This window comes from Oncorhynchus gorbuscha, linkage group LG23, assembly GCF_021184085.1.
Source record: "Oncorhynchus gorbuscha isolate QuinsamMale2020 ecotype Even-year linkage group LG23, OgorEven_v1.0, whole genome shotgun sequence".
Lineage (NCBI taxonomy): Eukaryota > Metazoa > Chordata > Actinopteri > Salmoniformes > Salmonidae > Oncorhynchus > Oncorhynchus gorbuscha.
The window spans coordinates 49,487,194-49,509,143 of record NC_060195.1 but is presented as its reverse complement, the minus strand read 5'-3'; the positions used below and the strand labels follow the sequence as shown (position 1 = coordinate 49,509,143).

The 21,950-nt window shown below is 41.0% G+C and overlaps 1 protein-coding gene across 1 annotated transcript in view; it reads right to left on the bottom strand.

The window, feature by feature from the left end:
- Window positions 1-21,361, bottom strand: part of LOC124011268 (transmembrane protein FAM155A-like) — a 69,009-nt gene extending 47,648 nt beyond the window's left edge. The window contains exon 1 of the mRNA XM_046324469.1: window positions 20,390-21,361. Coding sequence (XP_046180425.1) covers window positions 20,390-21,094 — 705 coding nt within the window. The 5' untranslated portion in view covers window positions 21,095-21,361. The remainder of the gene's footprint in view (window positions 1-20,389) is intronic.
- Between the last annotated feature and the right edge of the window lie 589 nt (window positions 21,362-21,950).

The following is a 21,950-nucleotide window of genomic DNA, read 5'->3' as shown; positions in this document are numbered from 1 at the left end:
AGGGACAGTCATGACGAGTGTGTTTCATTTGGTGATCTCATAAAGAACTTGAAACACAAAACAGGTTTACATCTAAATATTTTGAAATGTATGTCATTAAACATGAAAAGATGTGATGTGACGTTAACCTTCTAAATGAGAGTATGGTTTTCATATAAATATTAACTAGTCAGTGGCCACACCCCCGTGAGCCCAGACATCACATTGGGCATCAGAACCACCCCTTTTTCCACAGAGTATGAAACCCACTTCCTACAACGCCGGGACAGAGTCCCCACATTGGAATGGCTACAATTCTATACAGCTGTAGTTTTGGCTACATGGCTGGAAATGATTAAACTCTGAGACTATCGATGACTACAGAATAAGAGCAAATCTTAGACATTTAATTACTGGTCTGTAGCTGGAAATTACATAAGTCTATTACGAGGATACTGACAACCGCCGAAGCATCTATCCTATAAACATTTCCCAATGGTACTCTAAAGTATCCATCCTAACCACCAACAACCACGAAAGACATTGTGACTTCTGGGAAAGTTAACCAGAGACCCTGATGAACTCTACAGGACGATCGGGTGATTCCAACAGTGAAAAACAACGACATACGGAAATGAATATATGCATTGCAATTATTCTCAAATGAGCGGCCGTTCATGTGAAAAAGGATTAGCATTTCAATGAATATAGACTGTGTAGTGAATCAATTTAGTCTGTCCTGCTCTTTCTCAGTCCCCACTCTTTCTCAGAAACCCAAATATCTACTGTTTGTTATGTAATTATGTGTAATTATTTAGTTAGAAAATAATTAAGCTAATTTGTATATCGCTGATTCATTATTGAAACTAGGGTTTGTGCAGATATCCAAGGGTTTGCGACATTCAATAATGAGAACTAACGAAGGTAACAATTAATAATCATTAATGGAAGACTAATTTATAAGATTTAAAAATATCTGAAGAGTTAGCCGGGAAATTAGTTTAATCACGTAATAATTCAACCTAGAGAATTGATAATATACAGTTTTCACATTTAATAATAGTCCAGACTCAACATTGGTTACTAACACAATGCATTGATAAGTCCCTAGTAGGCTAAACCGGTATGACGGCTTGGTAGATAATGGAAAGGGGTGGAGACAGGAAAAGAGTGGAAGAGACTAAATGGATTCACTACACACAAGTGATAATTATATTCATTGAAATGCTAATCCTTTGCACATGAACGGCCGTTCATTCGAGAATCATTTCAATGTATATATTTACACCCGTATGTCATTGTTGTCTTCTCTGTTGGAATTGGCGGTCCGTCTGCTGGAGAGTCAGTTCATCAGAGTCTCTGGTTAACTTCCCCAGAAGTCACAATGTCTTTCGTAGTTGTCGCTTGCTCAGAGACTCTGGAATAGAAATAGCAAAAACATCTGTACGCCTGATGTAAGGGCGCAAGGCGAGACCCAGATGCAGATGGTTAGAGTCTCTGAAATGTATTATAATCAAGGGGTAGGCAAGTGAATGGTCCTGGACAGGCAAAAGAGCAAAAACAGGTCAGAGACCAGGAGGTATAGAGTGGCAAGCAGGCTCAAGGTCAGGGCAGGCAGAAAGGTCAGGCAGGTGGGTTCAGAGTCCAGACAGGCAAGGGTCACAACCGGGAGGACTAGCAAAAACAGAGAGAAGGAAAAAGCAGGAGAATGGAATAACACGCTGGTTGACTTGACAACAAAACAAACTAGCAACAGACAAGCAGGGAACACAGGAATAAGTATCCATGGACAAATTAGGAAAACAGGTGACACCTGGAGGTGGGTTTAGGGTGTGACAGTTGCATAGAATAAATGCTTCTGCGGTTGTTGGTATTCTCGTACTAGATGTATGTAATTTCCAGCTGCAGACTAGTAATTATATGTCTAGGATTTGCTCTTATTCTGTAGTGATCCATATTCTCAGAGTTTAGCGGTAGCGTCCCACCTGGCCAAAATCCGGTGAAATTGGAGAGCGTGATATTCAAACTACAGAATTATAAATATTTAACTTTCATAAAATCACAGGTGTAATACATCTAAATAAAGCTTAACTTCTTGTTAATCCAGCTGCTGTGCGGCTTTACGGCGAAAGCACACCATGCAATTATCTGAGGACAGTGCCCCGCATACAAAACCATGAAAAGCATATTTCAACCAGGCAGGTGCAGCACGAAAGTCAGAAATAGCGATATAAAAAATGCCCTACCTTTGATGATTTTCTTCTGTTGGCACTCCAAAAGGTCCCAGTTACATCACAAATGGTCCTTTTGTTCGATTAATGTCCTTCTTTATATCCATAAAAACTCGGTTTAGCAGGCGCACTTCAGTCAATAATCCACCCAGTTTCCCTCCATCAAAATGCACACAAAAGGAATCCCAAATGTTACTCATAAACTTTTCCAAACAAGTCAAACAACATTTATAATCAAACCTTTACGTACCCTAATACGTAAATAAACAATACAATTTAAGACGGAGAATCGTCATTGTCTTTACCAGAGATAAACAACAAAGAACACGTTCTCATTGACGCGCTAGGAAAACTACAATTTCTGGCTCATTTTTTCCAAAAAACAGCATGAAACTCTTTCTAAAGTCTTGACATCCAGTGGAAGTCCTAGGAACTGGAATCTGGGAGGACTTCACCTTATAATAAAAGTGACAGCCATTGAAAATAGTGGTAGGCTGAGTTTCTTTGGTGGTGGATGGTTTGTCTGCCCTGTCCAGTCAGTTCTGTTATACTCACAGACATTATCTTAACAGTTTTAGAAACTTTAGTGTTTTCTATCCAAATCTACCAACTCTATGCATATTCTAGCTTCTGAGCCTGAGTAACAGACAGTTTACTTTGGGCACGCTTTTCATCCGGACGTGAAAATACTGTCCCCTACCCAAGAGAGGTTAACCGTCTCCATGGCCTATAGAATTGTAGTTCTTAACCATTTCAACATCTAGCATCTGCTCCATATTTTCTGGTCTAGTTCTATAGAACTGCAGCCATTCCAATATGGGGACTCCGTCCCGGCGTTCTCTGACTTAATGTACATTTTGTAGGAAGTGGGTTTAATGCACTTCTGAGAAAAGGGCGGTCCATGACGCTGATGTAATGTCTATGCTCACGTCGACGTGGCCATTGCTTTGGATAACTTTATATGAAAACCTTCTAAATGAGAAAATATGGGTTAACATCACATTTTTTCACAAATGGTTTCATGTTTAATCACATACATTTCACAATATTTAGATGTAAACCTGACAGCTGGGAAATGTACACTTCAAGAGATACAGTTATGTGTTTCCTGTCCTTCATGAGATCACCAAATGAAACACACTCGAAATGTCCCTTAAATGCCCACAGATTACTCCCACATTCTCAAAAATATAAACATTGTTTAATTATTACAACTTCTTATGTCCAAGGGTTTCACTGTGTACCACAGTTTACATTCCAACTTCGAACACTACAGAGCACAGAGGCAGCGTATTTTATGACCGACCATAAAACAGCTGTCTTTCCGCTCTCTCCCTCTACGAGAGAGAGCACGCTGTAGAGCGGACCCACTGTAACCTGATCCTTCAGATCGTCACAGGAGAGTTACGACAGCTGATTGGCTATTATTTTATATTTGTTTATATCGAGGGAAGCCAAATGCCCGCTGGCTTCCCATGCATTTAAAGGTATGGGCGGGAAGAATGTCATACTCTTTCTAACCAGAAAGCATCAGATTTATACGCTACACATACTGACACACAGGGCTACTGTTTAGTTTGCTTGGAGGTTTTCTAGGGCAAGATACATTCAGCCTCTTGCAAACTGAAGGACACGTGAAAGATAAATTGTATTTTTTTAGGGGGGTTTTGTACATTCTTTGGAGAAGCCTGGCTTCCCTTGGTAGCCATGAATACACGTCAGATTTAATTCAGGGTAGTTGAGTTAGCTGTGAGTTAGCCTGCCCCAGAGCAGGGTAGGTCTGAAGGATTCGTTGCCCTAGAATTTTAGCTGGCTAAAACGTTTGCCACTTTCATATGACCGGTTATCCCGAGTTGAACTCAGAGTTGACCAAAGTTACCTCACTACCTCCTCAAACCTGTTTCGTAGGATACGCATTGCTCAATAATCCAACTAAGTGACCCAACTGCCATGGTAAAAATAACCCAATGTGTGTTCTGTCCAATATTTACCCAAACTGGGTTGTTTTTAACACAGTATTTTTTTGAGAGAACCAGAGAGAGATAGAGAGAGAAAGTGGGAGCAAAGAAAGAGAGACAGCTCACTGCTCCTCCTGCCAGGCCCTAGAAGACGATAGCATTGGCGCTAATGAGAGACACAAAGGCCCCTGCGCGCACCTGTGAAACAGAGACCTCTCCATTCATGAACATAATTAGAAATACATTTGCATTTTCTCTCTCGCCATCTCTCTCCCACTCTCACTCTCACTGCTAATACTCATTCGTAATGTCCAGGCCCTCCAAATTGCAGATACAATTTCAAGAAGGGGCAACAAACAGGTAGAACCCCCCCCCCCCCCCACACACACACACACACACAAACAGTCATCATGAACAAGCACACACACAGTCATGAACATACACACAGTCATGCCCACACAAACAGTCATGACACATCAGTGTTACAAGGTAAGCTAACGGTTGATGGTTATATAACATAATGTTCCATTTATGGCCATTCATGATGTCGGGCGGGTGGTTCTACTAAGCTATTGGAATGGTTGTAAGATGGTCATACCATGGATCATTTAGCTATTTGATTTTGAATTCAAGGAAACCTTTAGGTATCTTTTTAATTTGATTTATTTGTATTTTTTTTAAATATTACATTTGGCCTTTACTACTGTAGCCCATAGAAATGTATTGAATTACACATTAATAAATGGCAAAAAAACAATAATAAAATACATAATAATGAATATTATTATTATTATATTAAGGTTTTGTAGTGTCTGTACTATGTCTTGGAGATATAAGAAAGATCAGGAAATATTTTAGTTTTTCTGGACACATTTAACCCCTTATGTTTGGTGGCACAAAACTACATCCATACTTCCATTAATTTGTATGGGTTACCTTCAGACGAGTCTTGTGACACTTGTAGGGGTCGTGAGGGTAAAAGGGAAAACACCATGTTCATGAGTCTCATATTTCCATAGAGTGGTCATACTGTGGGGCAAAAAAGTATTTAGTCAGCAAAGTTCTCCCACTTAAAAAGATGAGAGAGGCCTGTAATTTTCATCATAGGTACACTTCAACTATGACAGACAAAATGAGAAAAAAATCCAGAAAGTCACATTATATGATTTCTAATGAATTTATTTGCAAATTATGGTGGAAAATAAGTATTTGGTCACCTACAAACAAGTAAGATTTCTGGCTCTCACAGACCTGTAACTTCTTCTTTAAGAGGCTCCTCTGTCGTCCACTCGTTACCTGTATTAATGGCACCTGTTTGAACTTGTTATCAGTATAAAAGACACCTGTCCACAACCTCAAACAGTCACACTCCAAACTCCACTATGGCAAAGACCAAAGAGCTGTCAAAGGACACCAGAAACAAAATTGTAGACCTGCACCAGGCTGGGAAGACTGGATCTGCAATAGGTAAGCAGCTTGGTTTGAAAAAATCAACTGTGGGAGCAATTATTAGGAAATGGAAGACATACAAGACCACTGATAATCTCCCTCGATCTGGGGCTCCACGTAAGATCTCACCCCTCACTCCCAGAACCACACGGGGGGACCTAGTGAATGACCTGTAGATAGCTGGGACCAAAGTAACAAAGCCTACCATCAGTAACACACTATGCCGCCAGGGACTCAAATCCTGCAGTGCCAGATGTGTCCCCCTGCTTAAGGCAGTACATGTCCAGGCCCGTCTGAAGTTTGCTAGAGAGCATTTGGATGATCCAGAAGAAAATTGGGAGAATGTCATATGGTCAGATGAAACCAAAATATAACTTTTGGGTAAAAACTCAACTCGTCGTGTTTGGAGGACAAAGAATGCTGAGTTGCATCCAAAGAACACCATACCTACTGTGAAGCATGAGGGTGGAAACATCATGCTTTTGGGCTGTTTTTCTGCAAAGGGACCAGGATGACTGATCCGTGTAAAGGAAAGAATGAATGGGGCCAAGTATCATGAGATTTTGAGAGAAAACCTCCTTCCATCAGCAAGGGCATTGAAGATGAAACGTGGCTGGGTCTTTCAGCATGACAATGATCCCAAACACAAAGCCCGGGCAACGAAGGAGTGGCTTCGTAAGAAGCATTTCAAGGTCCTGGAGTAGCCTAGCCAGTCTCCAGATCTCAACCCCATAGAAAATCTTTGGAGGGAGTTGAAAGTCCGTGTTGCCCAGCAACTGCCCCAAAACATCACTGCTCTAGGGGAGATCTGCATGGAGGAATGGGCCAAAATACCAGCAACAGTGTGTGAAAACCTTGTGAAGACTTACAGAAAACGTTTGACCTCTGTCATTGCCAACAAAGGGTATATAACAAAGTATTGAGATAAACTTTTGTTATTGATCAAATACTTATTTTCCACCATGATTTGCAAATAAATTCATAAAATATCCTACAATGTGATTTTCTGGATTTTTTTCCTCATTTTGTCTGTCATAGTTGAAGTGTACCTATGTTGGAAATTACAGGCCTCTCTCATATTTTTAAGTGGGAGAACTTGCACAATTGGTGGCTGACTAAATACTTTTTTGCCCCACTGTATGTGTAGGCCAAACCGTTCTGACTTTAAAGTCGTTTTCGTGAGAAAACACATTTTCGGGATGTCTCATACCCTTACGAGTAGGTGTGTCTAAACGTTTTACTGGCTGTGGAAAGTATTCAAACCACTTTACTTTTCCCACATTTTGTTATGATAATAGCCTTATTCTTAGCCTTATTCTAAAATGTATTAAATTGTTTTTTCTTCATCAAGCTACATGCAATGGCCCCATAATGACAAAGCAAAAACATATTTAGACATTTTTGATCATTTTTTAATAAAAAAACTCTTTAAATATCACATTTAAAGTACATAAGTATTCAGATGCTTTACTCAGAACTTTGTTGATGCATCTTTGGCAGTGATTACAGCCATGAGTCTACTTGAGTATGACGCTACATGCTTGGCAAACCTGTATTTGGAGAGTTTCTCCGATTCTTCTCTGCAGATCCTCTCAAGCTCTGTCAGATGGATGGGGAGCGTTGCTGCACAGCTATTTTCAGGTCTCTCCAGATTTTTTTTATCTGGTTCAAGTGCGGGCTCTGGCTGGGCCACTCAGAGACATGTCCCAAAGCCACTCCTGCATTGTCTTGGCTGTGTGCTTTGTCCTGTTGGAAGGTGAATCTGCGCCCCAGTCTGTGGTCCTGAGCTCTCTGGAGTAGGTTTCATCAAGGATCTATCTGTACTTTGCTCCATTCATCTTTGCTTCAATCGGGACTAGTCTCGCAGTCCTTGCCGCTGAAAAACATCCCCACAGCATGATGCCTCCACCACGCTTCACCGTAGGAATGGTGCCAGGTTTCCTCCAGCCGTAAAGCTTGGCATTCAGGCCAAAGAGTTCAATCTTGGTTTCATTAGACCAGAGAATCTTGTTTCTCATGGTCTGAGAGTCTTTAGGTGCCTTTTGGCAAACTCCAGGCGAGCTATCATGTGACTTTTACTGAGGGGTGGCTTCCGTCTGGCCACTCTACCATAAAGGTCTGATTGGGGGAGTGCTGCAGAGATGGTTGTCCTTCTGTAAGGTTCTCCCATCTCCACAGAGGAACTCTAGAGCTCAGTCAGAGCGACCATCACGTTCTTGGTCACCTCGCTGACCAAGGCCCTTCTCCCCAGATTTCTCAGATTGGCCAGTCAGCCAGCTCTTTCCAAACTTCTTCCATTTAAGAGTGATGAAGGCCACTGTGTTCTTGGGGACCTTCAATGCTGCAGAAATGTTTTGGTACCCTTCCCCAGATCTGTGCCTCAACACAATCCTTTCTCGGTGCTCTAAGCTCAATTCCTTTGACCTTATGACTTGGTTTTTGCTCCAACATGCACTGTCAACTCTGGGACCTTATGTAGACAGGTGTGTGCCTTTCCAAATAATGTCCAATCTATTGAATTAACTACGGGTGGACTCCAATCATGTTGTTGAAACATCTCAAGGATGACCAATGGAAAGAGGATGCACTTGAGCTCATTTTCGAGTCTCATAACAAAGGGGCTAAATATCAAATCAAATCAATTCTAATTTTATTTGTCACATGCGCCAAATACAACAGTCACCTTACAGTGAAATGCTTACTTTACAAGCCCTTAACCAACAATGCAGTTCTAAGAAAAGTAAGTGTTAAGTACAATTTTTTAAATAAAAGTAACAAGTAATTAAAGAGCAGCAGTAAAATCACAATAGCAAGGCTATATACAGGGGGTACCGGTACAGAGTCAATGTGCGGGAGCACCGGTTAGTCCAGGTAATTGAGGTAATATGTACATGTAGGAAGAGTTAAAGTGACTATACATAGATAATAAACAGACAGTAGCAGCAGTGTAAAATAAAGGGGGCAATGCAAATAGTCTGGGTAGCCATTTGATTAGATGTTCAGGAGTCTTATGGCTTGGGGGTACAAGCTGTTAAGAATCCTTTTGGACCTAGACTTTGTCGCTCTGGTACCACTATTTCTGTTTCAAAAAATATATATTTAGCAAAACTTTCTTAAAACCTGTTTTCACTTTGTCATTATGGGTTATTGTGTGTAGATTACTGAGGAAATTTTTGATTTGATCCATTTTAGAATAAGGCCGTAATGTAACAAAATGTGGAAAAATTCAAGGGGTCTGAATACTTTCCAAAGCCACTGTACCTTATACAGTACACCACACTGACAATAAAGATACTACTACCCTATACATAACTTCCTTTAGTCACATTTATTTCCTGTTGTAATCCTACACAACCACACACACACACACACACACACACATATCTTGAGACATCATTCATTGCCTTTCACTAAGTCACAATATCTTTATCCGCCCCCCTCGAGGGAGACACCTGTCAAGTTCTTCTACTCCTCCTCCTCCTGAGTTTCCCTCTCACTCATCACAGTTTCCTGTGGCTGTTGTTGTTCTGTCTCTCTCTCTCTCCCCCAAACACACATAATATTTTTTCTCTCCTCTATAAGATATAATATAATATAATAATATATCTCAAACACAAACACATTCATCTTTCAAACACAAACACATCTTTTTCCCTCGCTCCCTCATTCTTTCTCTCTCTCTGCCTTCCCTCTCTTTACACACACATACACAGAAACATACCCTCTCTCTCTCCCTCTTTCCTCCCTCGTTCAGGAAAATAAACATACTGTAGCTGTGATTGAATGGGGCTGTATCTCATTCAGGGATGGGTGGAGGAAATGAGGGAGGGAGCGAGTGATGGTGCCCACCATGGTGTGAGTGGGTGATGAATGGGGAGCTGCCAGGCACCTGTCAAGGGTGTCTGGCAGGGTGTACCCACAGCACGTAGTATAGCACAACACACAGAGGAGAGGAGAGGAGAGGAGGAGGGAGAGGAGAGGAGAGGGAGAGGAGAGGAGAGGAGGAGGGAGAGGAGAGGAGAGGAGAGGAGGAGAGGAGAGGAGAGGAGAGGAGAGGAGAGGAGAGGAGAGGAGAGGAGAGGAGAGGAGAGGAGAGGAGAGGAGAGCCTTAACATCCTAGGAGACACACACACAGCCACAATGCTGTTCCATCGCCAGGCTCCCTTCATTGAGATTACCACGCTTAGGGATATAGAACAAGACAATGAATCTTAGACTATGTCATTCAATTTCCTAAGGATGGGGTTAGGTTTGGGATCACACACACAACAGAGCACACACACTGGAGAGGAGATTTTGGGAAGGTGTACCCATGTGCTCACACAGGTGAGGTGAATTCTGTAAAGGTATCATTATGTTTCAATCTCTCACCCACTCTCACTAGTGGAGAGAATTTTACTGCATTAAGCAACAACAAAGTCAAGAGGAAACTCAAGTCAGTAGGTGCCAAACTATTGCCTCTCACTGCTGCTCTAACGGCCGTCCCTCTCAGCGGTCAGGTCGAGAAACAGAACGAGAGAAGGAGGGGGGAGAGAGAGAGACCCTTGGGGATTTAAAATCAATATTTCCTAGGTTACAAGGTCAAACTCCCACGGCAGCGAGGGGGAGAGAGGGAGGGGGAAGCCCAGAGTCACGGTGACCTGTAGCAGTGCTGACATGCTGATTCAATTTAGTGGCCAGTCGATTCAGGAGCCAGCCCTCAGCCCTCAGCCCTGGGAACCGAACTGTAGCTATATGGCTCCTATTACAGGCTGGTCACTAGAAACACACGTCAATTTCTATCCTGAGGACTTCGATATACTCCGTCCTCGGCGCAAACCATAAAAACAAAGACATTATGGCACAGCACTGGGCTCAAACTCACAGAGCCAGATGCTGCTGCATAAACCACTGCGTCATGGCAGTTCACAATTGTCTAGCAAGCAGGGAGAGCACTATATGCATTTTTTATTAAATTTTATGCTTTCCCCAAACCATAGCCCTAACCTTAACCACTCGGAATTAATACCTAAACTTAACCCTTTGAGTTGTTTCTGTTTTATGTCACGCCCTGGCCTTAGTTATCTTTGTTTTCTTTATTATTTTGGTTAGGCCAGGGTGTGATATGGGTGATTTATGTGTTTTTGTCTTGTCTAGGTTTTTTTGTAGATTTATGGGGTTGTGTTCAGTTTAGGTGTCTAGGTAAGTCTATGGTTGCCTAGATTGGTTCTCAATCAGGGGCAGGTGTTTATTGTTGTCTCTGATTGGGAACCATATTTAGGCAGCCATATTCTTTGGGTATTTTGTGGGTGATTGTTTCCTGTCTTTGTGTTTACTGCACTAAATAGGGCTGTTTCGGTTTTCACGTTTTTGTAGTTTGTTTGAGTTTTCTTATTAAAGAACCATGAACTAGAACCATGCTGCGTTTTGGTCCGCCTCTCCTTCCCAGGAAGAAAACCGTGACATTTTAACCCTGTAACCACGCAGAAGTAATGGTTCAAAAATCGACGTTACATCAAATTCCAAAGTGAAACTGTGAGGTCAAGTTGCCACTGACTCTTATAGGCCCCGATCACACTCAAGTTGTACAACTGATGTACAACACATTTGACCAAATGGTTGTGATACAACAAAGATCTTACAGGGCCATAGACCTGAGATCACACCTGGTCTGAAAAAAACACAACAGTAGAATTGGTGTAGATGCTAGGTTTTGATCTTAGTATGTTTCTGTAATCCTGACACTAACAAGGTCATTATGAAATATTTATATAAACCACGGCGTCGGCATAGACTTTCAAATTGAGATGGTAAGTGTGAAAGTGTTATTCATAAACAAACAGTATATAGACACACACAAAAACAGACATTTGACATGCAGAAATGCCACTCATAAACCCTCCACCACAGTTTCTTTGCAGTATAAAAAAAAAACCTCCTACACAGTGGACTAAAGACCATCATTTCCCGATAGTGATTAAACTTAAGCTAGCTAGCTAACCAACAATTGTAAAAATGTATTTGAGAGACAACAACTGCTTATTGTGCAAATGTATTTATGTTTTCAATAAATATTTGGGGGAGAAATATAGTTTACATGTCAACAATCCTTTGATTCTTAACCAACACTGTTTTGCTCCACGGTTGAGCACACCGCTTCAGTTGCTAAACAACCTACCCGTGAGTGAGTGAGCGAGCGAGCGTGTGCAAGCGAGCGTTTGTATGTGTGTGTTTGAATGAATGAGAACGTTTTTTTTACACAGAAAGTTTCACGTCACCCTTCACCTCTCAGCACCAGTTCTGTCCCGCTCAATCAACACACACACACACATTCCTTTGCTGGGTTAATGTTAACATCAAAAATATTGTAATCAGATTACAGATACTTTTGAAAAACGAGTTAATTACTTCGAAGATTAGTTTTAAATTCAGAAAGGATGTTTCTTCTCTGTTTTTTCAATTACATTCAAATCAGCATTGAAAAAAGGCGCAAGTTTGTTCCAGCTAAGCGAGTCTGACCACAAGTCAGAGACCGCTATGATGACAAACCAAATGTGTTTGATGGATGGCGAGAAAAGAGCAGGAATAGGCTTTTGTAGGCTACAGTCAAAGCTATGTCTTCCAATGGTGCGACTACTGTCGGCATCCAAAGATTATCCATCTTGAATAAACGCTTGGAGGTAAGGATGACAGCAGAGTGTTGTCTACGGCAATACGGATATCAGTTATTATTGATATCTACAAAACGCATTGATGTGAATCACACTGCTGCTCTCTCATTTATCTATCTGTGCCTCACGGATTGTGGTTGTTGTGAATGGCTGTTCACAAAACGAAATGTGTATTTGAACCTAACAATGGTTGAATTCAAGAAGTTTAACCTGCCTATCATTCATTGTTTTTGAAACCAGTGGACAGCCAGTGATAAATGTGCTCTTTCAACAGCTGCATACGGGTGCAAGCCTATGGAATAAATGTAAGGCTTAAATTGCTCAATCAAATTCATGCTGATAAAAAAAAAATCCACAGGCCTAATTGACACATGCTCAAGCTTGCACAATTTTGATAGTTGCTACATCCATTTTAGGATTTATATATTTATATATATACATACATACTATATATATAGCAAAGGACTTTGTGAAGATGCTGGAGGAAATGGGTACAAAACTATCTATATCCACAGTAAAACGAGTCCTATATCGACATAACCTGAAAGGCCACTCAGCAAGGAAGAAGCCACTACCCCAAAACCTCCATAAAAAAAGCCAGACTAATGTTTGCAACTGCACATGGGGAAAAAGATTGTAGATTTTGGAGAAATGTCCTCTGGTCTGATGAAACAAAAATAGAACTGTTTGGCCATAATGACCATCATTATGTTTGGAGGAAAAAAGGGGACGCATGTAAGCTGAAGAACACCATCCCAACCGTGAAGCACAGGAGTGGCACCATCATGTTGTGGGGGTGCTTTGCTGCAGGAGGGGACTGGTGCATTTCACAAAATAGATTGCATCATGAGGCAAGGAAATTATGTGGATATATTGAAGCATATCAATATCTCAAGACGTCAGTCAGGAAGTTAAAGCTTGGTCACAAATGGGTCTTCCAAATGGACAATGACCACAAGCATACTTCCAAACTTGTGGCAAAATGGCTTAAGGCCAACAAAGTTAAGGTATTGGAGTGGCCATCACAAAGCCCTGACCTCAATCCTATAGACAATTTGTGAGCAGAACTGAAAAAGCGTGTGCGAGCAAGGCCAAATACCAAAAACTAATTGAATGTATGCAAACTTCTGACCCACTGGGAATATGATGAAAGAAATAAAAGCTGAAATAAATAATTCTCTCTACTATTATTCTGACATTTCACATTCTTAAAATAGAGTGGTGATCCTTACATTCCTAAGACAGGGAATTGTTACGGAAAAACTGGGTTTAAAATGTATTTGGCTAAGGTGTATGTAAACTTCCAACTTCAACTGTGTGTATATATATATATTAATACAGGTAACGAGTGGAGGACAGAGGAGCCTCTTAAAGAAGAAGTTACAGGTCTGTGAGAGCCAGAAATCTTGCTTGTTTGTAGGTGACCAAATACTTATTTTCCACCATAATTTGCAAATAAATTCATCAAAACTCCTACAATGTGATTTTCTGGATTTTTTTTCTTCTAATTTTGTCTGTCATAGTTGAAGTGTACATATGATGAAAATTACAGGCCTCTCTCATCTTTTTAAGTGAGAGAACTTGCACAATTGGTGGCTGACTAAATACTTTTTTGCCCCACTGTATACAGTTGAAGTTGGATGTTTACATTCTCCTTAGGCAAGTTATATTTACATTTACATTTAAGTCATTTAGCAGACGCTCTTATCCAGAGCGACTCTTCAAAAATATAACTTACAAATGCCTTATGAGCTTAGTTCAACTGTCACACTCCATGAGAACCCAAAATATAAGCTTTTCCAATGCTTGTAAACATTGGAAATGTAAATAAACACTGTATAGCCTCATAAAATGGTTAAAACAATCATTTTGATATCAAAGATGGTCAGTCCTTGCATCCATAGCTCTGTCTATTAACCTGAGAGTGGTTACATTTCTGCAGGCCCATCCCTTAGCTTTTGATCAAAACGGGGGCGGGATGTCGATTTTGTAATTGTTTCATCTGTGGATTTGCCCTTTAAACAGCTGCATATTATCAAGATATCAAAGTGTCACCAAAAAAAGCTGAACAATAGTCCTATAGCAAATGCAGCATATGGCATTCATTTTTCACATGTAAATAGCATTTTTCAGTATTGCTCAAAGCATGCCATTCCATGAGTGCAGCATTTATTTTTCACCTCAAATCAATGAGCCCAATCAGTCCTCCATGACATCAAAATCATAAACAATAAGAGTTGGGCTGGCTAATAAATCCTTAGTTTTGGGGTCATGGTCAGGTTAAACAATTTAGCTAATATATACTATACTTCCAAGTCCTATTCTTGAAGATCAAGAGGTATAACATTTATTTGTAACGGCGTGCGTCTGTTGAAAGAAGAGAGTCGGACCGAAATGCAGCGTGTAGGTTACTCATGACTTTAATGTATGTAGAATGTATGTATGTAGAATGTATGCACACATGACTGTAAGTCGCTTTGGATAAAAGCGTCTGCTAAATGGCATATATTATATTATATATTTAATGAAAGAACGCGGTACATGAAATAACTGATACTAACTACAAAAACAACAGAACGGAACGTGAAACTAATTACAGCCTATCTGGTGACTACAACACAGAGACAGGAACAAACACCCACCAAAAACAAAGCGAAACTCAGGCTGCCAGACAACGATAAGCACCTGACTCTAATTGAGAATCGCCTCAGGCAGCCAAGCCTATACCACACCCCTAATCAGCCGCGATCCCAAATAATACAAACCCCAATACGAAACACAACATATAAACCCATGTCACACCCTGGCCTACCCAAACATATAAAAAAAACACAAAATACAATGACCAAGGCGTGACATTATTGGAATGACTGGAATTCTAAATTAATTTAAATGTATTTTATTTTATTATTATATGTAGTAGGTAAGAGATGGGTTAGAAGAAGCCTATATCACCAACCCATAAAGTAAAATGTCAAATCCATATTTGGCCAGTTATGTAAACTTTAAAATTGATTCATCCTGCAATAGATGTCGTTCAATTGGTAACATACATTTTTGTCTTCTTCTAATGCCTCTTAAGGGGAAAGTCATCTAAAAGTAACAGAATATAATCAGATTACGTTACTGAGTTTCGATAATACAAAAGTTAGGTTACGGATTACAATTTTAGACAGGTAAATGTAACGGATTACATTTAGAAAGTGTGGGGGGGGGGGCAGAGGGATCACTCACTCACTTGTGGTGAGGGAAGGACGGCTCATAGTAATGGCTAAAACCATTCCATTAATTCCGTTCCAGCCATTACTAGGGGCCCATCCACCAATGTAAAGTGCCACCAGACCCCACTTAAACACACACACAGACACACCCACAAGTGCCATGCTCTACCAACTGAGCCACACAAGACCACAAGTATCTATGTCCAGATGTTTCCATCCAACTGAAGTGTGACCTCTGTGAACCTGACCTTGTGACAGCAGTCATTTGGCCAACCGAACGCACTACATCAGGCACACTATATTGTGACGCATTGCCACTCTAGCCTGGTCCCAGATCTGTTTGCGCTATCTTGTCAACTCCTATTCTCACTGTCACACCAAACATTGACGATAGGAGTTGGCAAGTCAGCACAAACCGATATAGGACCAGGCTAACATAGTGACTCGATGGAAAAAGCATGTAGTTAAAGAGAGAAACAATACACAAATCGCCCTATTCCCTATTTAGTGCACTACTTTTGAGGGCTCTGACTGTGCTCCTACATCTGCATTGCTTGTTGTTTGGGGTTTTAGGCTGGATTTCTGTATATTACTTTGTGACATCGGCTGATGTAAAACGGGCTTTATAAATGCATTTTGATTGATTGATTGATTGATTGATTGATTGATTTATTGATTGATTTAGGGAATAGGGTGCCATTTGGGATGCAAGCATGATTGTTGGAGTTGGAATAACTGTTCCAATACTGAAGCTCTGTAATACGTTACCATTATTGGACAGTGGGCTCCAAAGTTACTGGCACCCTTGACTGGCAATGCACAAACAATACTTAAAAAAATATAAACAATATAATTATAGAGATAAACTCAAAATACCAACATGTGAGAAATACTGTACTTTATTAATGTTTCAATGGAACCAACCAACCAAAATCATACAATTATTTAATACAAAATAAATTTCACCAAAATCAAGGTTTCATGATTATTGGCACTCCTCATTGTTTACTTAGTGTAACCACCTCTGGCAAGGATAACAGCATGGAGTCTTTTCCTGTAATGTTTGACCAGGTTAAGGAACACATTTGGAGGGATTTTGGACCATTCCTCTATGCAGATCCTTTCAAGATCCTTCACATTCTTGGGTGTGCGCTTATCAACTGCCCTCTTCAACTCAGCCCACAGGTTTTCGATTGGATTGAGGTCCGGCGACTGAGATGGCCATGCCAGAACATTGACTTTGTTGTCACAGAACCATTTCTGTGTGGATCTTGAGGTATGTTTCGGGTCATTGTCTTGTTGGAAAGTCCACCTACGTCCAAGTCCCAGCCTTCTGGCAGAGGCAACCAGATTGTCAGCCAAAATTGCCTGACACTTGGTGGAATTCATTATGCCATCAATCTTAACCAGTGCCACTGGACCTCTGGAATTAAAACAGCCCCAAAACATCACTGACCCACCACCATATTTCACCGTGGGTATGAGGGGCCTCTCCTTGTATGGATCTCTGTTTAGACGGCAAACATGCTGATGCTGTATCTGACCAAAACGTTCAATTTTGGTCTCCTCTGACCAGAGCACCTTCTTCCAGTCATAATTTAAATAACGTTTGGCAAACTCCAAGCGCTTGCATCTGTGTCCTCCCTATCCTGGGAGCAAAATGCATTTGCATCTTCTTCTATACGTGAGGTTTTCAACTGTTCCATATCATTAGAATGTTCTATTAATTGCCCTGGCAGTGCTCAGTGGTATATTCAATCGTTTGTGGATCTTCTTGTAGCCATTACCAGATTTATGAAGGTCTATGACCATCTGTCTCTTTTGAACTGCCAGTTCTGTTGTTTTCTTCATGGTGTTGGATGACAAAGGGATATTTCATGCGTGTTACCTCATCTCAATATAGTTCCTTAAGACTTAGATAAACTTAAATAAGTGGAATTTAATTCCTGGTTTAATTTGTTATATTTGTTCATTGTTCAGATGTTCATTGTGAAACCTTGATTTGGAGGACATTGATTTTTAATTAAATCAAAAAATGTTTTTGGTGGGTTCCATTAAAACATTAATAAAGTACAGTATTTCTCACGTGCTGGTATTTTTTGATTATCTCTATAATGATATTGTTTATATTTTTAAGTATTGTTTGTGCATTGCAAGTGAGGTGTGCCAGTAATTTTGGAGCCTGCTGTATTGCAAAGTTAATAACAACACACCCAACACTTTAAAACCGGATAAGTTCTGGCTATTCAAACATTTTGCGTAAACCGACTACCTAAAAATAAGTTAAGAAACTTAAATAGCTGAAGTGAGCAGTACTACCTTCATGTGAGTAATACAAATGCATTTTTTTTGTAAGGTATATTATTAGTTGACTGCCCCCACTAAGCCACGCCTCCAATGATTTCCCAGTGTGCCTTATCTTTTCGATTGAATTATATAGTTACCACCGATGACTGTATTTGTTAGTGACTGAGAGATGGTTGTTGAATTCATACATTTTCAGTCCTTTGGCCTTCCCCAACTGAGTTCCTAGGTTAATATTATCATTATAATTGAACCATTACATATACCGAAAGGCGTTATACAGTGGCCTGAAACTCATAGTTTTTACAGGCCACATCAGGCCTGCAAGTAGGGTTGCAAAATTTCCCAAACTTTCTCAAACATTTTTTCCAGTAATCTTCCAACCAGGATTTCTGGAAAACCTGGGAAAATTACTAGAATATCGAAACACTAATTGTAAATGCCATTATGCTGGCTTTGATCATTCCTATTGGAATCTAGCCTGCATTAGGCTATCCATTAGGCTAAAATTAAATAATTGGATCAATCACTCAATGTACATGCCAAAACACAGATATTAAAAACAATTATATAAAATCAACATGCTGGGAAAAAAAGTTTGTTTGTTATCATTCTGTATCTTTAAAAAAAATGTTGGTATGACTTCTCATTTAGTTTCGAGTCAGTGCCACATTAACATTTTAAGTAATAATGACTTTTAATTGACTTTGAGTAGAACTTACTAGACGTATTTGAGTAAAACATGCTTTGGGGTTTACAGTGATGCCCTCAACATCCATCATCTGCCTGTCAAAACCAGGGATGGAGGGAGTACTGGAGGAGAGGATGAGACAGATAGACAGAAAAAGAGGATGAAAGTCAAAAGAAAAAATTAACAAATCAACTGAAAAGACAGAAAACAAACCTTTAGTAGTGATGGAGATATCCCTTGATAATTATCAAACAAATATGAGCATGTAGGCCAATGTTTTAGTTTTTTTGTTATCTCATCATTATCGAACCACAATAAGCTCCACATGAATGAAAGCATCCTGCCAAAAGTATCCTGACAAAATTGTGAAAGAAATAGTGTGGCTATTACTGCATCCTCATCACAGTGATTCCTGGCCTATTTGGGGCGGCAGCGTAGCCTAGTGGTTAGAGCGTTGAACTAGTAACCGGAAGGTTGCTAGTTCAAACCCCCGAGCTGACAAGGTACTGCCCCTGAACAGGCAGTTAACCCACTGTTCCGAGGCCATCATTGAAAATGAGAATATGTTCTTAACTGACTTGCCTGGTTAAATAAAGGTAAAATTAAATTAAAAATATTGGTGGGTGGCTGGGAGCTGTCTTTCAGCACCACACACTATTATCATGACTCGTTTAGGTTTTACACCTGTGTTCATTGAGTACTTCAGGTGGTGCCCCATTCCCCCGCCCCCAATCCTAGCCTTAACCACTAGTTGGAGAAATGCAAAATTGATTGAAGATCGTGTTTAGGAGCAATTCGAACCCACACCGTGTTTTGTTTGTTTTCAATAACTGGTTTATGAATACTGACCTGCCATTCGCTTGGAGCTTCGGCTTTCTATAGATTGATTTCAGAACCATGGACAGCTCTCATCCGAGTCCATAGTGGCGGATTTTAAAGAATCAAATAGAAAATATACAACAATTCTATACTGAACCTATAAGAGCACAGGATATCTGACACCAAAAACCCTGAATGCAGAATAAACTATATTTTCCAAGCAGGCTACTCGTGAATGTTGCATACGATTGCCGAATAGAGATGGCAAGGACACACTGGAACATAGGCCTCTTTTTTAATGGCTCTTCACCAACCAGTCGGTGAAGTGTAAAACAAAACTACAGGGTCGAAGCTTCCTCCAGGCCACATGATCATATTTGAGGTAAAAATTATGTGATAAAAAGAGAGCAGCTGTCGTAATTCTGTGTCAACGCCATTGTCGAGTTTACGACTGAAAAAAATGCTGCCCTGGGCTACAGCGGGCGAATAACGAGCAAGCAGTGCCACATGCGACGGGGGGAAGACCATTCCAGCGGATTAGGCATGGAAGCCACCGGTGCCCTAATAACGTTATTGAAATGTACTCAATGTGGAGTGGGGTGGCCATGGCGGAACACCTGGCACCGAGTGGCCGCTACACCGCATGCGCACCACAAATAGGAATAGGAAAATAGTAGCAGCTACTGTAGTCTTTGCCATATACTAGCCTTGCACTAAAAGAAAATATCATAATTTACAGAAAGAATTAACATGTAAAGATGGCTGATATTTGCTTGGAAATAATAGCCTACTTCTGGTGATATTGTGAAGCCTGTGGAAGCAGTTATGACACCTAAAGGCCTGGCCCTATCTTCATTCCACAACCGATTTAAAACTCCTCAATTGGGGGAAAAGCAACCAAAGGCACACACATGAAAGACCTCAGAGTACAAGGCCATATGCTTCTCATCCTGCTTGAACCTTCTGATAAGAGAGCAAAGGATCTCCTTGAATCATCCGTTACCATGACGATTGACGTCTGTATGGGACCAAACTGTATCTATTTAGCAAAAATCAACAGATTGGGGGATGATCCCCGTCAGCCTACCTTGCATTCATCCATGCATGTTCTCACTGAATATGCATCCGTTTCATATTTCTGAGTCATAAGCTCAAATTCCTCATATTTCTCCAGGGCGTGTTGGTCGTAGCGCTGGTACGCCTGGACGCACAGGCTGCACCTCGCCACATCGCCATCAATAAGCACGTCAAGACTGCAGTTCAAATTGTCCGGACTCGTAGACCCGTAAAACAAATCCAAAAGAGAATAAGAATTACAAAATGAAAGGTACAAATCACTTATATTTACTGTCCGGGTCCGTTCTTTTTCCGAAAGGTCCTTGCACAAATGATCCGCGTCATCAAAAGTAAAGCAGTTTTTAGATAAACTATCGTGGTGGCAAGTTTCAAGTCGCCACAAAGGTTTGGTAGAATTCCCTATAAAAATAGCATATTCGTTTTCTCTGAGGCTGCTGTGTGCTAAATGGAGGCTGGATGATGCGATGGGGTTTGCAGACGGGTAAACTCCCATGTCCGTCAATGCAAACTTATCACGGGTCCTTGTCAATTTCGCCTCGGCGCAAAACCATAAGTGATCAGAGAGCAGAATGGTTAGAAACAAGAGTGAAGCCAAGGACAGTCGCCATCTCTGGGCCCTCTCTGAGTCGGCGAATGGCTTTTCGTTCTCGCGGGGTTCTAGCCAGATTTTGAAGCCGTCTTCTTGCAGCAGACACGTCCAAGCACCCCAGGTCATATTTTGGGAACGCGCTTCTTCACCGGCCGACTCCACCGTGGGGGTTTCTCTGCCGCAACATTCATTGAATTGGGGTCTATTTTGCGTTTTTCACCTCTTAAATGTTGGGTCGTAGGTAGTGCTGCTGGTTTACCACCGCGATTATCTGTAATTCACATTCAAGTAATATGTTGGAGGAGATTAAACCGTGATTTGATGGGGCCGCGTTCTCCATGGCTCTCCGATGAAGATGCTAGTTTTATGTAGCAACATGTCTCGCTTCCCCCTCCTCTCCTCTAGCCTGCGCTCAGCACTGGTCCTTTGCGTGGACCCGTTTTACGGCAACCTGCATTTACGTTCGATTTGAATCCGCCGGTCGTGGCTCTCGGATGAAGGCTGGGTTCTATGTCAGCCCAGTGATTTTCGCTTCCGTGTCTGCTAGGCGGCAAAATGCCTGAGAAGTTGTATTTTGATGTCCACTGTCATCTTGGTCCTGGGTTAATTGCCGCCATCATGTTCTTCTTGAAACACTTGTTTGTATCGTATCGTGCGCGACATCTTTAGCGCTGCGACCGTTCCAATCTGACGCACCTGGAGGGTCTGTTTTCAGAAGGTGCAGCATCAGTTGCCATCCAGCTACTCTGAAAGCTAAAACAGATGATAGGAAATAATGTGGACTCGAGAGACAGGAGAGTCTGCTCAACAAGTAGCCTAACCGATGACAAAATTGAATATGAAATATTTAGCATCAGTCACAAAACGCAGCCATAGCGTTCGAGTGATAGCTGTCAATGATCCTGAAACCCGGGAAAGATTTCATTTATGTAAGGGTTCCCCCACTAGTGGAGTTGAATACAAAAAAATACACTTAGTGTGT